The sequence below is a fragment of the Bufo gargarizans genome, chromosome 5, assembly GCF_014858855.1.
Source record: "Bufo gargarizans isolate SCDJY-AF-19 chromosome 5, ASM1485885v1, whole genome shotgun sequence".
Taxonomy (NCBI): domain Eukaryota; kingdom Metazoa; phylum Chordata; class Amphibia; order Anura; family Bufonidae; genus Bufo; species Bufo gargarizans.
The window spans coordinates 370,940,950-370,962,200 of NC_058084.1; the positions used below are offsets into that span (position 1 = coordinate 370,940,950).

Below are 21,251 nucleotides of genomic sequence, written 5' to 3' on the forward strand. Positions count from 1 at the left end.
GCGGGTGTGTGTGAAGTTATTCTGAATGACCCTATGTGCACCTTCAATATTATATACCCTTTTTGGGATAGATTTCAAATAGCTCTGATATAGCAGAAACCACTAAATTATGAAATTGCTAAATTGGGAATTGTACTTCAACCCAGAACAAAAAATGTGCTTTGACGGACACTAAATATCTTGCCCAGCAACAACAGTACAGCGGTGGGTAACGAGAGATTTAGAGGGAATTAAATTTGAGGCCTAGTATTTAGGCGCTGGGTCACCGGTATGGATTTAGTGACAGAATTAGACTTGGAAATACACAGTAGCGGGTGTGTGTGAAGTTACTCTGAATGACCCTATGTGCACCTTCAATATTATATACCCTTTTTGGGATAGATTTCAAAGAGCTCTGATATAGCAGGAACCACTAAATTATGAAATTGCTAAATTGAGAATTGTATTTCAACCCAGAACAAGAAATGTGCTTGAACGGACACTAAATAACTCGCCCAGCTACAGCACTAGGGACAGATTTAGCTGGATATAAATTTGAGGCCTAGTATTTAGGCGCTGGGTGACCGGTATGGATTTAGTGACAGAATTAGACTGGGATATGGCCAAAAAATGAACAGACTATTGCTGGTTAAATGCACTTGGTGTGACAGCTTCACCCTGATGTAGGCTTTAGCCAAATAACAACCACACCATTGAGGGTTAAATGCACTTGGTGACAGGCGCAGCTTGCCCCTGATTTTGTATATGGCCAAAAAATGAACAGACTATTGCTGGTTAAATGCACTTGGTGTGACAGCTTCACCCTGATGTAGGCTTTAGCCAAAAAACAACCACACCATTGAGGGTTAAATGCACTTGGTGACAGGCGCAGCTTGCCCCTGATTTTGTATATGGCCAAAAAATGAACAGACTATTGCTGGTTAAATGCACTTGGTGTGACAGCTTCACCCTGATGTAGGCTTTAGCCAAAAAACAACCACACCATTGAGGGTTAAATGCACTTGGTCGCAGCTTGTGCTGGCGCACCACAAGACACAAAATGGCCGCCGATCACCCCAGAAAAATGAGACTGACAAACGGTCTGTGCAGCCTAAAAACAGTGAGCAATTGAGGATCAGCAGCTCAATGATCCACAGCTGCAGATCGATCAGTTAATCAAGTCCTTTGGAGGAGTTAATCTGCCTAATCTCGCCCTACTGTCGCAGCCGCAACCTCTCCCTACGCTAATCAGAGCAGAGTGACGGGCGGCGCTATGTGACTCCAGCTTAAATAGAGGCTGGGTCACATGGTGCTCTGGCCAATCACAGCCATGCCAATAGTAGGCATGGCTGTGATGGCCTCTTGGGGCAAGTAGTATGACGCTTGTTGATTGGCTGCTTTGCAGCCTTTCAAAAAGCGCCAAGAAAGCGTCACAAAAGCGCCAAGAAAGCGACGAACACCGAACCCGAACCCGGACTTTTACGAAAATGTCCGGGTTCGGGTCCGTGTCACGGACACCCCAAAATTCGGTACGAACCCGAACTATACAGTTCGAGTTCGCTCATCCCTAACAATAACCCAATCTGAGTGTAAATTCCTTACTTCAACAAACTAATGAATCAGTCTATTTATATAAGTTTCAAAGTGATTTAAATTCTTGAAAATGTAGTAGGGATATAATGAAATGAAATGAAATGTTTTGAATTGTTACATAGATCCATCAACATGGACTGTGAATTCAACCAGACAGAAGAAACCATAGTACCAGATACACACTTAAGGCTAAGTTTGGCTTTATCCCCATTCTCCATGGTAGTAGAAAGCTTCACTGGATTCCCCAACTCGACAGGCACAGTACCATCAGTAAATAGACAACCCTACAAGAGCCTTTTTCCCCCTAGAGATCTCTTTTATCTTAATTTGAAGACTACAATCAATCAAAGGTACTGAAAAAAATACCTCTAATTACTGAATGATGTATCTGTGAATGAATGCTCATCAGAAAATTGCCATAGCTTTAGCAAGAATTACAAAGTTTTTTTCTATTCCCATATACCATGCCGCCTTTACCTTTATTTTGATTAGTTACCTTCAAAAAGTCAGACTGTGAGTATTCATTTAGCTGAGCATGTTCTTTCATTACCTAAAATACAGTACATAAGTAGTGTTGATCACGAATAATTGAATTTACAATTTTTATCACGAATATAGGTACTTCGAAAATTCGCTAATATTTCGAATATAGTGATATATATTCGTAATTTCGAATATTCTTATTTTTTTTTCATCAGTACACATGATCCCTCCCTGCATCTAGCTTGTGGGCCAATGGGAAGGCTGCAGTATATTTGACTTTAGGAGTAGTGTTGTTTGCGAATTTTCGTAATGCAACTTTTTTATTGCAAATTTTTCAACATACAACTATTAGACAAAGAAGATTATAGCACTATATTAGCTAAATTACTCTATAGTTGGTTTGTTTCGAATATTCGCTATATTGCTATATATTCTTGTTTTAGAATATTACGAATATTAGAAAAAATAAAGTTAGAGCAATATAACGAATATTCGGAAAACAAAACAAATATAGAGCAATTTAGCTAACACACTGCTATAATCTTTTTTTTTATAGTTGTAATTTTTTTCCAATCTGGACTTCAGATGAGAAAAAATTTACAACTATTAGACAAAGAAGATTATAGCACTATATTAGCTAAATTGCTCTATATTCGTTTTTTTTTTTTCCGAAAATTCGCTATATTGCTATATATTCTTGATTTAGAATATTACGAATATTCAAAAAAACAAAGTTATAGCAATATAGCGAATATTAAAAAAAACGAATATAGGAAAAATTTGCAATAAAAAATTTGAATTACGAAAATTCGTATTACGAAAATTTGCATATTACACGATCATTACCTTGCGGATTTTTCAAGTAAAAAAAATCGTAGAATATAACAAATATTTGAATTTGCAAATATTCTGCAAATATTCTACAAAATATTCGCGAAATATTGCGAATTCGAATATGACCCCTGCCGCTCATCAATATACATAAGAGAAAATATATATGAAAAATCCAGTTAGTCTGCACAAACACCACATAATAGGCAAAACAGAGTCAATGGAACCCTCTGGAGACACATATTGTCTTTCATTCTCCAAGCCAATGGTTTGGAATGATGTAGACAAAGAAGAACTAAACTTCTTTGTTCTTGGATTGGTGGCATGAAAGAGCATCTGGAAAGGACCACAGAATTATTCCTTGACAATGTCCTTAGGGCATATGCACACAACCTATGCTCGCCGAGACATACGGTTCGTGAGCGGGCCATATGTCCCGGAGCGGCATACATCATGCGCACGGGAGCTCACAGCATCATACGTTACTATGATGCTGTAAACATTGGAACACCCGCTATTGTCCCGCACTCATAATATCATATGAGTGTGGAAGAATAGTCCCATGGGCGGCCTGATGCGCACAACATCATAGCAACCTATCATGCTGTGTGCTTCCATGCACACAATGTATGCCGCTCCGGGAGATATGGCTGCTCACGGACCGTATGTCTTGGAGGGCATATGTTTGTGTGCATGAGCCCTTAGTCTGAAGGCAATGCTAGGGAGTCTACCAGGCAAATGCTATAAGTGCTGGATGCCAGAAGAGTACAAACAAACTTTGCATTGACCATAATATTTTGATACATCACTAAGGCACCAAACTAAACATTTTCCCCCAACTGAAGGAAATTATGTAATGATAGTTTGAACAACATCAACCACTCTAAGACTCTCTACCAGTGGATGTGTGGTAACATAGATTCCTTTTCTCTCATTGGCTGAGCTTATATCAGTGACCAGAGAATAGTTAGTGTTTCACTCAGTCAATGAGCACTCATTAGCCACTATTTTTAAACATACATAGCAGTGTATCTGATATAACGATAATGGGGGTCATTTACTATCCAGAAATAAGCATATTTCTGGTGAAGATTGCGGTGAAAAGGTTATTTGCACCACAATTTGTGCTCATTCATCATTTTCCACGCCTGTGTTAGGCATAGAATATTGTCTAAATGTAAGCCAGCAGGGAAGCTGGCGTACGTTTAGACTGACACTGGATACGCCGAGTTATGCAGAGGCCTGAACTATTGCATAACTTCGGTGGATCCACCGCCAGCTATATGGGTTAAGACTGGCATCTAAAACGTTGGTCTTAATAAATGACCCTAAAATGAGTAGCATACTGAACTTTTAAAATAAAAATACCATTTTCTACAGAATGAAAAAAACCAGCCTGTTGAAAATGAGCCAAGATTTTCAACAGGCTGGTTTTTTTCATTCTGTAGAAAATGGTATTTTTTGTGGAGTAAATATAGGGTTATGTATAAAGAAATGCAAATATAGAATTTTATTAATTGGAACAAGATTGAAAATTAGCTTAAACTGAAAATATCTTCTCCATCAGTGTCATTTGAGATCACAGCTACCTTTTATACCTTCATTGACTTGAGCTGAACAGTGAAAGCTAATTACTACAACTACATGAATTACTTGGATGTTTGCCCTAATGTGAGACTGAATTTATCTTATTGGCATGAACTTTCTGTCAGCAGGTTAAATAAGTTATATTACCATGTCAAAACTTTACAAGTAATATCAAGAATAATAGACTGAAATTTTAGAACTAGTGATGAGCGTGAATATTCGAATAGCGAATATTAATCGCAAATATCACAACTTCGCTAATTTGCAAATATTTTGAATATAATGCTATATATTCGCTATATCGAATATTCATCATTTTTTAACATCTGATAACATGATTCCTCCCTGCTTCTTTCTTGTGGGTCAATAAATCATTTGCCCACAAGTAAGTTAAGCAGGAAGGAATCATGTTTTCATATGGAAAAAAAAAAAGACAAATATTCTCTCCTACTATAAGATTAACAGCACTAAATCTCAAGCGTTGTCCATTAACATACCCCCGAAGGAGAGAGACAATCTACAATCTTTTCATGAACTAGACTAGAAATCCCATATCTAGGAGTAAAGATTACTTCACCTTGCTCCCTTCTTTATGATAGGAACTATCACCCCCTTCTAGCCACTCGCGTGACTTGACTAGCTTCGCCATGAAGGCATTGTCCTGGGTGGGTAGAGTAGCTTCTTTCCAGATGATGACCCTCCCCAAGCTCATATATATATATATTCCGTGCCCTACCAATCCCGGTCCCGTGCATCATTCTTCAAAAAAGCACAGTCGATTTTGGGCAAGTATCTCTGGGGTCCGACCAAACCCAGAGTAGCTCGAGCAATATTGACTAAGAAAAAACATGCTGGAGGATTAGGCCTTCCTGACATTAAAGACTACTTCCGAGCCATAACACTCTCATTTGCTCGGGAATGGTGGATCCCTGACAATACAAAAGCCTGGATTCAGATTGAGTCCCATACAATCAAACATGCTACTCTGAAAGATTACCTGATCAATTCGCTACGGAACCCTTCCCAATCGCACAATGAATTACTGACAGTACAGCATGCTGGCAGCCTATGGTCCACAACCCACAGAGCGCAGGCGGACTCCAAATCCACCCTGTTATCTCAAGCAGACATAAGCGCACTGGAACTCAGCATCACTGACATCAATCTGACAAATTGGCGTGGAAAGGGAATCGTCTCCATATCCCAAATAATGCCAGATGGCCGCCTCCTCCCCTTTGACTCACTTCACAGCTTATTCGCATTGCCGCACACAGAATTCTATAACTAAACGACATTTCATTGCAAATATTAAACAATCTCCACCTTCAATAAACTCTTGCATACTAAGACTGTTTCAATTCCCATCCCTCTTCAGAAGACACACCACACGATACGTATATGACATATTAGGAGACAAAGCCACGTTCACCAAGACCTTACCCATAAAAAAATGGGAACGAGAACTGGGGAAGACTTTCTTAGATGAAGATTGGATTCTAGCTATAAGGTTCCTGGCTTCTAATTTTAAATGTGTCACCCATTACGAGGCAGGGCTTAAGACCCTATTACAATGGTACCTTACTCCACAGAGTCTAAACATAATCTACCCCTCATCCTCCCCACATTGTTGGCGAGGATGCGGCACTAAAGGCTCCCTACTTCACGTTCTGTGGGACTGCCCAATACTTACCCCTTATTGGCACAGTGTTTTCGACTTGATATCAGGGTTGGCAGCCCAGAATATTAAACCTATCCCGGAGCTGGCTCTCTTGTTTCTGGGTATACACACTATCCCCCCAGTATATAGGAATATCGCAGGACATGTTTTACTTAGTGCTAAGCTAATTATTACACGTCACTGGAAGCAACCAACCTCACCGACCTTGGCTGGTTAACAGGTTAACACGTCTTGTAGGTATGAACATTCAATACCTTGCACGACTATCTCTCCTAAATCCAGGCAACTTACCTGGGGTCCTTGGCTCCTTAACCCTAATTACTCACCCTGAATTTTGGATGACTAGGTACTACTTAATGCTGTTGGACAATATCAAATATTACTGAAAGGCCCTTCCTTCCCTCCCCCCCTTTTTCCCTTCCCCTTGTTCCCCTTGATTGTTATGGTCTTTTGTTGTAGACCTTAATGTACTCTGTTCTTACTATGCATTACATCTATGTATTACGCTCTGGGAGAGAGCCTATTGTATAAGTGTCTACGAATGCTATTTTGATCAAGAATTTTCAGATGTATGGCTGGATCTTTATGCTTTACCAAAATGCCAATAAAAATGATGTACTCTAAAAAACGAATATATAGCAATATAGGGAATATATTCGTTATTTAGAATATTCACCTTTTTCCCCCCAATTTGTACAGTTGTTCGCATACTCCTCACCGACAAGCGTCTCCGTCACCATGGGAACGCCTGTGGGTTAGAAAATACCATCGAATCTGAGTTTTCCCTAAGATCGCGAAAACTCAAATCCGATGGTATATTCTAACCCACAGGCGTTCCCATAGTCACAGGGACGCTTGTCGGGGAGGAGTATGCCAAAGTGGAATAACAGTACAGATTGAAAAAAAGATGAATATTCTAAATAACCAATATATTTGCTATATTGCTATAACTTAGTTTTTTAGAATATTTGTCATATTCTAAAACAAGAATATATAGCAATATAGCAAATCTTCATAAAATACACATCTAGACTGCAACTTAGCTAATATAGTGCTATAGTATTTTTATTTAAGAGTGTACATTTTTTCCAAATCTGAAGTCCAGAAGAGACAAAAAAAAATTGACTATAAAAAAAAAGATAATAGCACTATATTAGCTAAATTGCAGTCTATATGTGCATTCGTAAAATACACATATTAGCGAATAGCCAAAGCCAACCAATAGGACAGTTGCCTTATACAGTTAAAAAAAGAATCGCAATACGCGAATAATGAAATCGCATATTATTCGCGATAAATAGAATAATGACGAATATTTGATTTCAACGAATATAAGACGAATATTTAATCGAATATTTGCGAAATATAGCAAAATCGAATATGGCACCTCCTGCTCATCACTAATTAGAACATCTGCAATGTATATATATATATATATATATATATATATATACATACATATATAGTTAGTTGTGAAAAACTAGATTTGACAGCTTCATCAAAGTTCGCCAAGAAATTTGATTTATTCTGAATTAATTAGTATACCTGTTTGTGCATTTGACAGTAATGCACATAGTGATATATTACACCTGCTTTTAATATTGAGACACAGTAAGGGTGCATTCACGTCACTGTTTAGCTTTCCGTTCTTCTGATCTGTCAGAGGAAGAGAGAGAGAGAAGAAAACTGGATCCAGCAAAAAAAAAACTGATTCTGTTGCATCAGTTGTCATCAGTTTGAGCCTTTTCCGTCTGAGATTTGTTTTTTTAGACCGGGAAAAAAGTCCTGCATGCAGTACTTTTGGTCCCATCTAAAAAAAACGGATCTCAGACAGAAATGGCTCAAACGGATGAAAACTGATGCAACAGGATCCGTAGTTTTTTTTACAGGATCCTGTTTTTTTTTCGCTCTCTGTCTTCTTCTGATGGATCAGAAGAACGGAAAACTAAACGGTGATGTGAACGCACCCTGACTGTATCGCTAACAGAACAGAGTAACTATAAATAAGGGTGGGTTCACACTAGCGTTAGGGATTCCGTTATGGCTTTCCGTTATAACATGATTATAACAAAAAATAACGGAATCCATAGGACGGAAGGACGGATCCGTTCTTCTGCCCATATACTTGTATTATGACGGAATGCAAAACGGAAGCCTTTAAAAAGCCTATGGTAATCAAAACAGATCTGTCTGGGTCCCGTTATGCAAGACGGAAAACAAAGTCCTGTTGACAGGACTATGTTTTCCGTCTTGCATAAAGAGACCCGGACGGATCCGTTATGCTTTCCCATAGACTTCTATTAGGACGGAAAGCAAAAGGAATGCCTTTTAAAGGCTTCCATTTTGAATTCTGTCTGGGTATTCCATTATTTTCCGTTATAACCATGTTATAACAGAAAGCCATAACGGAATCCCTAACGCTAGTGTGAACCCACCCTAAAATATGAGTGAAACTGGATTGCACATCCTCAATACTATGCTTTTATCTAATAACTGCTTCTCAGCATAAGCAACATCACTTCTCAGCGCAAATTATCGTAAAAAAAATATATATATATATATATATATATACAGTACAGACCAAAAGTTTGGACACACCTTCTCATTCAAAGAGTTTTCTTTATTTTCATGACTATGAAAATTGTAGATTCACACTGAAGGCATCAAAACTATGAAATAACACATGTGGAATTATATACATAACAAAAAAGTGTGAAACAACTGAAAATATGTCATATTCTAGGTTCTTCAAAGTAGTCACCTTTTGCTTTTATTACTGCTTTCACACTCTTGGCATTCTCTTGATGAGCTTCAAGATGTAGTCACCTGAAATGGTTTGCACTTCACAGGTGTGCCCTGTCAGGTTTAATAAGTGGGATTTCTTGCCTTATAAATGAGGTTGGGACCATCAGTTCCGTTGTGGAGAAGTCTGGTGGATACACAGCTGATAGTCCTACTGAATAGACTGTTAGAATTTGTATTATGGCAAGAAAAAAGCAGCTAAGTAAAGAAAAACTAGTGGCCATCATTACTTTAAGAAATGAAGGTTAGTCAGTCCGAAAAATTGGGAAAACTTTGAAAGTGTCTCCAAGTGCAGTCACAAAAACCATCAAGCGCTACAAAGAAACTGGCTCACATGCGGACCGCCCCAGGAAAGGAAGACCAAGAGTCACCTCTGCTGCAGAGGATAAGTTCATCCGAGTTGCCAGCCTCAGAAATCGCAGGTTAACAGCAGCTCAGATTAGAGACCAGGTCAATGCCACACAGAGTTCTAGCAGCAGACACATCTCTAGAACAACTGTTAAGAGGAGACTGTGTGAATCAGGCCTTCATGGTAGAATATATGCTAGGAAACCACTGCTAACGACAGGCAACAAGCAGAAGAGACTTGTTTGGGCTAAAGAACACAAGGAATGGACATTAGACCAGTGGAAATCTGTGCTTTGGTCTGATGAGTCCAAATTTGAGATCTTTGGTTTTAACCACTGTGTCTTTGTGCGATGCAGAAAAGGTGAACGGATGGACTCTACATGCCTGGTTCCCACCGTGAAGCATGGAGGAGGAGGTGTAATGGTGTGGGGGTGCTTTGCTGGTGACACTGTTGGGGATTTATTCAAAATTGAAGGCATACTGAACCAGCATGGCTACCACAGCATCTTGCAGCGGCATGCTATTCCATCCGGTTTGCGTTTAGTTGGACCATCATTTATTTTTCAACAGGACAATGACCCCAAACACACCTCCAGGCTGTGTAAGGGCTATTTGACCATGAAGGAGAGTGATGGGGTGCTGCGCCAGATGACCTAGCCTCCACAGTCACCGGACCTGAACCCAATCGAGATGGTTTGGGGTGAGCTGTACCGCATCTCTGGGAACTCCTTCAAGACTGTTGGAAGACCATTTCAGGTGACTGCCTCTTGAAGCTCATCAAGAGAATGCCAAGAGTGTGCAAAGCAGTAATCAAAGCAAAAGGTGGCTACTTTGAAGAACCTAGAATATGACATATTTTCAGTTGTTTCACACTTTTTGTTATGTATATAATTCCACATGTGTTAATTCATAGTTTTGATGCCTTCAGTGTGAATCTACAATTTTCATAGTCATGAAAATAAAGAAAACTCTTTGAATGAGAAGGTGTGTCCAAACTTTTGGTCTGTACTGTATATATATATATATATATATATATATATATAATTCTCTATAGCAATCAGTAGTGTTGATCGCGAATATTCTAATCGTGAATTTTTATCGCGAATATTGGCACTTTTGTATCGCAAATTATTCGATTGCCGAATTTTGCAATCAAGAAGATAATGACGGAGATCACTAATTCTTGAACTCGCGAATATATGACAAATATTTGTCCCAATTTTCGTAAAATATCGCAAATTTGAATATTGCCCCTGCCGCTCATCCCTGCTAATGAGACATGTCTAAAATTGTCTCTTTCTCGCGCATTTAAATTATATATTTACTTTAGACCAACATTTTAAATTTCACAAACAATTTATCCACATTGCAAATACTTTGCATTACTTATTTTGCACTGATTCAGGATAAATCCAAAGCTACTTCTGAATTTAACATTTCCTACTGGTCCAGTATTTGTGTGAAGCTGTGTCTAGTGATTTGATTTCTGAGTAATCTGTCACAGGAGAAAGGCAGCCATTCTATTGCATCATTTCCAAATCATTCCCTGCTGGTTCAGTATCTGTGTGGGTCACAGTCTGAGATTTAATTTTTAGTCCTTATATCAGGCTGTGTAATCTGTAGGAAAAAGGTAACTATTACTATCCTATTGTGTACTGCTAAGCTGCTAGGGATGTGTTCATTGACCTGCTTGTTAATTTATATAAAAATTGAAGCAAATTACATTGCACAAATTGCAATTCTTCTCAGCTAACAATTTCCAGGTATTCCTATCCGGTTCAGTCTTTGTGCACAGCAGTGTTTGCAGATTTGTTTTCAGGCATTTACACCAGACACTGTAAAGTAATCTGATAAGGGAAAAGTTAATGTGTTGACTGTTTCCAGTGGCAAGCAGCAGAACTGAAAATACATCTGTGGACTATAATACTGTAACTTGGGATCAGTAAACAACAGGCAATGCAATGTATTTACAACCTAACCTAAATTTGTATGTACATAATATCAATGCATAAATGGTTTTTAAAATGTTACTATACTCTGTAAGTGTATGATATTTAATCATTTAATCCCTGGAGACTGATCCTCCACCAAAATCTCCACCGCACCCATGCACCCAGAAGCACTGGTGGCTGGTGGCTTTATATCTTGGAATGCTAAAAGTGAAAAACAAAAGTGTAAAAATTAAAATTATCCTGGTTCTAATGGGGTCGAAAGCTATGAACACCATTTTTCATGGAAAATTTGGTTTCTAGAAATATTGGTTACCTTGAGTAAAATGTTTCAGTCTGAAATCTTAATTTCTTCATTCATTAAAAAAATAAAATAAAATGATGTCAGTTTTCAACCTACTCCTAGTTTCAAACTTTTCTAATGTGGACTTGTTGCTTTCAGTAATAGATTCAGGGTGTGTGGTGCTTGTGTCCAGGATGCTGTTGCTCTTACTAGCTCTCATGTGTCAGCACAGTTTCATTCCTGGATAGATTTCCCCTTCTACAGCTCATATAGGATCTCCTCTTACTGAAAGTCGCTGATGCTGAGGGGTGTGCAATTCCCTTCTTTCCCTCTTTGCAAAGTTTTCTGCGGATGCTCTGCTTTCTCTCTACACTTCTACATAGAATATTTGCTTGTCCCCTGTAAACATCCTTATGTGTGCTTTCTTCTCAATCTATAACTTGTGTCAGTTGTCTCCTTTGGATAATTATCCCCCTCTCCACACTCTGTTCTGCTGTGTACAGTCATGGCCAAAAGTTTTGAGAATTACATAAATATTGGAAATTGGAAAAGTTGCTGCTTAAGTTTTTATAATGGCAATTTGCATATACTCCAGAATGTTATGAAGAGTGATCAGATGAATTGCATAGTCCTTCTTTGCCATGAAAATTAACTTAATATCAAAAAAAACTTTCCACTGCATTTCATTGCTGTCATTAAAGGACCTGCTGAGATCATTTCAGTAATCATCTTGTTAACTCAGGTGAGAATGTTGACGAGCACAAGGCTGGAGATCATTATGTCAGGCTGATTGGGTTAAAATGGCAGACTTGACCTGTTAAAAGGAGTTCTCATTCTCTAGCTGGACTCCTTAAATGTAATATCAGGCAATATTATTTTTTTTTATATTATACGGTCATTCAGGCATGTATTTTCAAAGTAAGTACAGCTGCTAAAGCAAGTTTAACAGATCTTTTTACAGAGAGTCACGCTGAAGCTAAAGGCAGCATTATATAGAACAGGAAGAGTGGAGAGGATTGATATATAGTTTTGTGGGAAAAGATTCAGTATAATCTGCTCATTCTGGGCTTTGAAGTCAAGGAGGCAGTCCTATCAGTGACTGACAGTTTTCCTCCTATGACTGTGTATACAGAGATAACTGTCAATCCTTCACTTCAAAGCCCAGAATGAGCAGGAATTTAGACAAGTTTTACTGAATCTTTTCCCATAAAACTATATATCAATCTCCTCACCTCCTCCTGTTCTATAACATACTGCCCGCAGATTACACTGCATTTTCTGGTGACAGGTTCCCTTTAATAATGTATGTAGTTTGTATTGTGACATCTGGTTTTCTTCAATGTATGTGATATTACTATACTATTATTAGATACAGGATCCTGTTTTTAGCATACTTACAGCGATACACCAGGCTACATGCTCTGTAATGATAAAATGAACTCTTGAAATATTGTGCAGTGAAAAGCATTTTAACATAAAAATAATGTGGATAAATGTATGACATTGTAATTACACTATTAAGACAAGACCAACATACAAATGCATAGAACATTTTGCAGCAATGAATGAATTTATGTTTATTGTTACAGGTATGGGAAAATCGTATCAACCAAGGCAATCTTGGACAAAAACACAAATCAATGCAAAGGTATGTAAAAAGATTTCTTTGAAAACACTGGGGTCCTACTACTTGAATGAACAACAATCTGTTCTGGATTAAGCTATGCTGATTATAGAAATGTAAAACTGTTCAGCATGCTATATTTCAAGGGTTTAGCATGCTATTTCTTGGCATGTGACCAGAGTGGTTTGCATAGAAAGCTCTATGGTTTCGTGCATGTAAGAATTTTGTACTTTTTCTTGTGCTTTTGCTGTAGGCTAGGTTTCGGACACAAGTGTTAAATCTGAATTGTTTGCAGAGCTATTAGGAGGCTCTACTGTACTTATTATTCTTATTTTAAATTGAGGATTTTTTTAGCCTATTTTATATTAAAGCAACTATTCCCTCCTGGGAATCTACAACTCCTCTTCCTGCTGCTTTCGTCTACTGAAGCCCTAACTAGGTGCCATAGAAGATGAGGGTTGTCTTGACCTTTTTGATCAGAAAGCTATTTGATTACCTTTGCATAACAATATTAGGATATATATATTTTTTCTCAGTGGAGGTCAATGGCAGAAGTAAGCAATTGTATAGGCATACATTGGGTCATTTATGATGAGAAGTATGCCACTTTTTGACGTACTTTTGTCGCAGATTTGGTTGGAAAGGGGATTTGCAGACGAATCTGAATTTTCCCCATTCACGTCACTTTTTCAAGGTAGCAGAAAAAGGGGTGAATGGGTGGGGAAGGGGGCTGGCCGGCCGACCCGTCTCATTTATCATTTTCCATGTAGAACTTAGAAGCTGGCACCCCTACATAACTTTGGCGCATCAAGAGCCAAGGGTTAAGAAGACCGGCGTCTAAAACGTTGGTCTTAATAAATGACCCCCACAGTTTTTATAAATTGGCAACCCTGTTAACAATCATAGAACTTGCAGTGTGCATACAAAGAAAACCACACAACTGTTCTCTAATCTGCAATTTCAAAAATGTTATAGCAAAATGTTGTATATAAGTTCCTGTGCCCATGATGAAAGGTTTTGCAAGCTTTACATCTACTATACCAAGCTTTAAACTACAGAGCCTAGTGCTGTAGAACATCTAAATTAATACTCTACATGTTGATTCTCTCAAGTGCACCAAATGGTATTTGCCACTTTTCTACAGCATAATACCACATCAAGTTAAGGTCTATTTATAAAACAAATGCGCTAAAAAGTATAACCCACCATACCTTGCTCAAAAAGAGAGAAAGTGAGATATGGCTTTGCAGGAACAGATGTGGTTAAAGATTTTGGTGCCAAGTAAACCAACCAGTAGGTGGTATAAAAATAGAGAAAGTTTCTAACCATATACAAAATTTATCATTGAATATGAGCTATTGTGGTAAATGTGACAAATTTTGTCTGCCTGCCTTAGTCAACCTACCCCTATACCTGTACTGAGGTAGCATTATTTAAAGTAAATATGCACTGCTAGTGGCACTGGCATGCAAATCGGTCTATAATGACTTTTCTTGAAGTCTGTAAAAGTTAGAAAGTCATAATGCCGCAATCTACATGTGCTGCGTTGTCTCTTACTGTTAGAATGGGACTTGAAATAACAACTTCAGTATCCTCCAAGAATTTTTGTAGGGCAATTTCCTATTGGTATGTCTTGTGAACTACAAGGTAATTGGTATGTATGTAAATCACCAGATTATTGGTGTAGGCCAATTTTAATGAAGAGAAGGCAATTCCTAGTCAAAATAGGACATGTCTTACATTTTTCAGAAATGTGAGATTCAAATGTTTGAAGTGTAGTCAAAGGGCCTGTAAGCTTTTTACAATGTCTGTTAGACTAATCCCCTGTAAATGATGCGATTCTAGCTGATGGGAAATCCAGTAATCAATTGTAACAAACGTAACCCAGCAGTGAGTGTTCATTTTTCCATCATCACCTCAACTGGATAAAATAAGCACATTCGGGGACATTCATGATGCCATTTATGTCATTATTGTCTCATTAAAAAGCCAGAATTTATGCCCCGTGCCATTTTTGTTGCATAACTTGTGATTTTTCCTCCTTCTCCCCACTTTTATGGCAAGAAAAGGAGCATGGCGAAGGCGGAGAGGGGCATGATCAACAGGGTCATCATATTTATCTTCATTCATGCCAGATTTCTTGGCGTGAATGAAGATAGAAAACTATAGCTGCTAGAAGGCTGCCGTAGAGTTTAGTTTGAGTACAGCCAGCGGAAGGGTGCGCCAAATCTATCAAATGTATGAAAGCATAACTTTGGTGCATTCTCCGGCTGTGCAAGGTGAATCAAGTCCGGCGATGATAACACCGGTATTGATAAATGTCCCCCATAGTGACTATTGAAATCACATGACTTTATATGCAGTACATGAATCTTCCTTCAGAATGTCAATCTTTTTAGGATGCTCTCTAAATGATACCACTCCTGGACCCCTTCTCAACTCAGAATGCTATTTGAAGTGGATTTTCTAAAGCAGACAATCTATAGTGCACAAAGTCTACTCTACTATAGCATCTGGATAAATATATCAGGTTTCAGTACAGAGATCATCTATTTATACCCAGGACTATGAATGTGATGAGGAGACGATGGAGGAAAGAAGGTTTCTATGCAAGCATAGAAGATGATTCTTTACTGTAAGAGCAGTGAGACTATGGAACTGTGCCTGAGGAGGTGGTGATGGTGAATTCACTAAAAGAGTTCAAGAGGGGCCTGGATGTATTTCTGGAGTGTAATAATATTACAGGCTAAAGTTATTAGATTTCTGGAGAAGGATCGTTGATCCAGGGAGTTATTTAGACTGCCTGATTGGAGTCGGGAAGGGATTTTCCCCTAAATTGAGGAAAATTAGCTTCTATCTCTTGGATGGATGGATGTACAGGTGAAACTAGAAAAATAGCAATATCGTGCAAAAGTCAATTTATTTCAGTAATGCAAATTAAAAGGAATTGCATTAATGCAGCTTAAAATTAGAATTTTGTGAAAAGGTTCAATATTCTAGGCTCAAAGTGTCACACTCTAGTCAGCTAATTAATCCATAACCCCTAAGTAAAGGGAACCACAAAATTGTGACTTTGGGGTTTCATAAGCTATAAGCCATAATCATCCAAATTATAACAAATAAAGACTTGAAATATCTCGCTTTGCATATAATGAGCCTATCTCATATGCTAGTTTCACCTTTTAAGTTGCATTGCTGAAATAAATTAACTTTGCACGACATTTTTTGAGTTTCACCTGTATTTTTTCAGCCTTAAAAACTACACTGAGCAAAAATATAAACGCAACACTTTCGGTTTTGCTCCCATTTTCCATGAGCTGAACTCAAAGATCTGAAACATTTCTACATACACAAAAGACCCATTACTCTCAAATATTGTTCACAAATCTGTCTAAATCTGTGTTAGTGAGCACTTATCATTTGCCGAGATAATCCATCCCACCTCACCTCAAGGTGCTGATTAGACAGCATGAATATTGCACAGTTGCACCTTAGACTTCCCACAATAAAAAGCCACTCTGAAATGTGCAGTTTGATCACACAGCACAATGCCACAGATGTCACAACGTTTGAGGGAGCGTGCAATTGGCATGCTGACTGCAGGAATGTCTACCAGAGCTGTTGCCCGTGCAATGAATGTTCATTTATCTACCATAAGCCGTCTCCAAGGGCATTTCAGAGAATTTCACAGTATATCCAACCGGCCTCACAACCACAGACCACGTGTAACCACACCAGCCCAGGACCTCCACATCCAGCATGTTCACCTCCATAATCATCTGAGACCAGCCACTCAAACAGCTGCAGCAACAATCAGTTTGCATAACCAAGCACAAACTGTCATAAACTGTCACAGGGAAGCTCATCTGCATGCTCATCGTCCTCATTGGGGTCTGGACCTGACTGCAATTCGTTGTCGAAACCGACTTGAGTGGGCAAATGCTCACATTCAATGGCATCTGGCATATTGGAGAGGCATTCTGTTCGCGGATTAGTCCCGGTTTTCACTGTTCAGGGCAGATGGCAGACAGTGTGTGTGGTATCATGTGCGTGAATGGTTTTTGCTGATGTCAACGCTGTGAATCGAGTGGCCCATGGTGGCGGTGGGGTTATGGTATGGGCGGGCGTATGTTATGGACAACGAACACAGGTGCATTTTATTGATGGCATTTTGAATGCACAGAGATACCGTGACGAGATCCTGAGTCCCATTGTTGTGCCATTCATTCACAACCATCACCTCATGTTGCAGCATTATAATGCACGGCCCCATATTGCAAGGATCTGTACACAATTCCTGGAAGCTGAAAACATCCCAGTTCTTGCATGGCCAGCATACTCACCGGACATGTCACCCATTAGGCATGTTTGGGATGCCCTGGATCGGCTATACAACAGCGTGTTCCAATTCCTGCCAATATTCTGCAACTTCGCACAGCTATTGAAGAGGAGTGGAGCAACATTCCACAGGCCACAATCAACAGCCTGATCAACTCTATGTGATGGAGATGTGTTGCACTGCGTGAGTCAAATGGTGGACTGACTTGTTTTCTGAAACCCTCCACCCAATAAGTTTGTGGACAGTCTAAGGGACACCTGTGCAATATTCATGCTATCTAATCAGCACCTTGATATGTCACACCTGTGAGGTGGGATGGATTATCTCGGCAAAGGAGAAGTGCTCACTAACACAGATTTAGACAGATTTGTAAAGAATATTTGAGAATATAGAAATCAAAGATACCGGGCACTCTCGGATATGAGACCAATATTGAATTAATTAGTTAAAAAGTATGTGCTAGGGGGGGCATGGCTAGCTAACGTCTGAGGAGGACGTCTATCTCTAGTGCTCTGATGCAGCAAGCTTAATCAGACACCATCAGCCCAATAATCAAAGCTTGCCAATCTCATCTCGGCTACCCTGTGTTAACTAAGACACAAGCTCTGATTTGAGACCTCTCTGGGACTCCTAGGCTCCTCCGTTCCGGAGTTACAAGTAAGGCCTAGCCGAGGCCGGAACCCCCGGCCTAAATTTCTGGAGCGGTGTGGGGAAGATACCGGAGCTGCTGCGAAGATACAGACGGCGGAGACTTTAGGTCTCGCAAGCCCAGCGCAAGGTACTGTACCCAGCTCTCACCCGCATCCAGCGGAGACCTTAAGAGCAATACTTGGGACAGCTGATTACCCTCCGGAGCCATTTTAAGATCCAGTGAGGACCGCTCCGTACCCCTATTCAGTAAGAAAAGCCCCTGACTGGACTGGCTTCGGAGCGCAGTGTAACATCCATTCGCTCGGCCCCAGCCCCTTTGTAACACTTACTATCAGTGTCTTCATTCAGCGCTCACCTCATCCCTGCAACACAAGCCGACAGCGGGCGCCATCTTAAGCTGCAAGATTCAGTGCCAGCACGGCTGACTTCCAGACAGATCAGCTGCCCTTTGATATAAAGTTTAACATTAAACACTGACCTCAGATTAATCCACCGGCCCTGAGAGTAGCGCATAGTTTGGACTGTCTTGTAGTTGGAACGGGGCTTAGCTTGGAGGAAGCTGCTAGAGATACAGCCCCGGAGCGTCATTGAAGTACCGGGGGAGTGAGAATCACCGCAGCGCCACTGCAAAAGTAGTCGGCACAAAACTGACAGTCCTGGCATTTAACTCCTAGCAGGCTCCCCTGAAGATTGAGGGTCAAACAGGTGAATCCTTGGGAGTGTGGCATAATCATAGGCCATCCACAGTCACACTAGCCTAAAACATCACAGCCCGGAATCTGTAGCAGTCTGTGCAGGCTTTTAAGACCGTGGTGCTGGTCCTGGCCCTTCTGCACCTTATAGTTCTGGACTGTTGGTAGCATAATATCTCACTACTCCTCTGAAGTTCTCAAGTGCAACCGCACTGAACTGGGCCCTGGTGCCCCTCATGTTTGCTGGACTGTAGTGGCAAATGTCCCTACAACCTCATGATTTCTACTGCCTAATTCTAAACTAATAGAACACCGCTCTGCTAACTTTTCAAAATTTAAAGAGACAGTAACCCATCTTAACCGAGTACTAACAACATTGCAGAAAAATCTCCCACCTATAACATGATCTAAGAGCCTGTTCTGGAGGGGGTGTAATTGACGCTGGATCTGACCGGCCGCATGCAGTTGTAGCTTCGTCAATAATATCACCCACATAGCCTGGCCTTATAGCCTGTCAAGTCCAGGATGGTCAAGATCGGCAAATCTGCAGCTGGGGACACGCTGAGCCAACATAAACCGGTAAACAACGAGGGAGAGATGGACAAATTTATTAAGAAAGCGGCCTCTGCCTATGTGGCCAGAGATACCAAAATGGCGCCAACCTCACCGCGCCCTACAAGCCACAAACTGCCAGAGGCAACTGATACTGCGCATGGTGGCGAGACTGACCCTGATACGCTGCCCATATCCCGCACCTACCTCAAAGAAGTTCTTTCCTCTTCCCTAGCATCTGCTCTGGAACCTCTGAGTTCAGACCTGCTTGCTATCAAACAAGACGTCCGTCACATAGGACGCAGAGTAGAAACACTAGAGGAGTCGCAAACCTCAGTTATTCAGCATCAGACCGCTGTTCAGCACAACCTACAGGTCATACAGTCTAATATGAACTCTCTTTACAGTGCACTAGAGGATCAGGAGAATAGAGGGAGGCGCAATAATCTACGCTTTAGGGGTGTCCCTGAGTCAGTAGCCCCTGCAGATGTACCCAACACCATTGTGCAAATTTGCCTCTCCCTCTTAGGCCCAGACTCAGCGCATGAAGTGCTCCTGGAAAGAGCCCACAGGGCCCTTAAACCTAAACCAGCTTCTTCAGCTCCTCCTAGAGACATAATCTGCAAATTTCTTCATTTTCCTGTGAAGGAGGCTGTCCTCCAAAAAGCTAGAGAAGCCAAAGCTGCAAACTGGGATGGGCATGAAGTCCTCATTTTCCAGGATCTGGCCCAGTCAACCCTGCGGAAGAGAAGAGCCTTAAAGCCTCTGACGGACTGGCTTAGATCAAAGCAAATCTTATATAGATGGTCCTTCCCTTTCGGCCTTTCTTTCATGTATGATGGGCGCAGAACCAATGTATCCTCATTCCAAGATCTGGAACACGCTTATGAACACCTGGGGATTGCTCCTTTGGACATTCAGAATTGGGACCCAGTCCAGGAATTAGACAAATTGCCTACCCTCCCTTCGCTTGAGCTTTGGGAAAAGCAGCAAACCCCTAAACCTCAGAGAGGTAGGAGAGGAACCCCTAAGGCAACACCTAGAAGGCTTACATTGGGAGACTGAAGATGTCCCCTCTCCTTTGAAGCCCCTTGATTAAGGACATTCTATGCTTAAATTTATATTCTCCTCTCTACATTGTATATTACGTTAATATCTCCTATCTGCTTCCCTTCATCATCTGCCTCTCTGATGCTCACTTGCCGATCCCACCCTGGTCTCCTACCTCGTGTCTAGGGTGATACACATGATAGTGTCTCGCATCCCCCCAGACTTTCTTATTCTCTGATTCTCTATTATCCTCATTCTCCCTTACTCCTGCTTACTTTTCCTAATACCTTTCCCCCACTTTATCTCTTCTCTCTTGCTGTCCACCTCTTTGGCTCTCGATTTACATTACGGTATTGTTATACACAATGCCCTTTTCCTACCTGGAGCTGTGTTGCTCCTTTTGGTGCGAAAATTTTGTTACTCTACCTGTTCTGGTACATGTTAATGTTCCATATGTTTTTGCCCTGTTCTTTAGATGTGAGAAATCTAGAAGCAAGATGTGGCTATACTATTGTGTGGAGGCATTGGAGTCTACCTCTCCTTGTGGCGGCGCCCTCCTCCCCCTTTTTATAGTGGTAATTACCTGCTTTATTCGACAGACTTCTGAGCTTGTTCTCTCATTTCTCTCCTTAAAACATGAGTACACTTAAATTAGTATCTTATAATGTTAAGGGGTTGAGGTCTCCACCAAAGAGATGTCAAATCCTATCGCAACTTAATAGAGAGAAATGCTCGATAGTCTTCTTACAGGAGACTCATTTTAAGCATGGTAACTATCCGAACCTCTCCTACTCCAAATTTCCCATTTGG

At 40.3% G+C, this 21,251-nt stretch overlaps 1 protein-coding gene across 2 annotated transcripts in view; it reads left to right on the top strand.

The window, feature by feature from the left end:
• RBMS3 (RNA binding motif single stranded interacting protein 3) overlaps positions 1–21,251 on the top strand; it is an 886,528-nt gene that overhangs the window by 269,187 nt on the left and 596,090 nt on the right. For both annotated transcript variants that reach the window (XM_044294643.1, XM_044294644.1), the window contains exon 3: positions 13,123–13,181. In XM_044294643.1, coding sequence (XP_044150578.1) covers positions 13,123–13,181 — 59 coding nt within the window. The remainder of the gene's footprint in view (positions 1–13,122; positions 13,182–21,251) is intronic.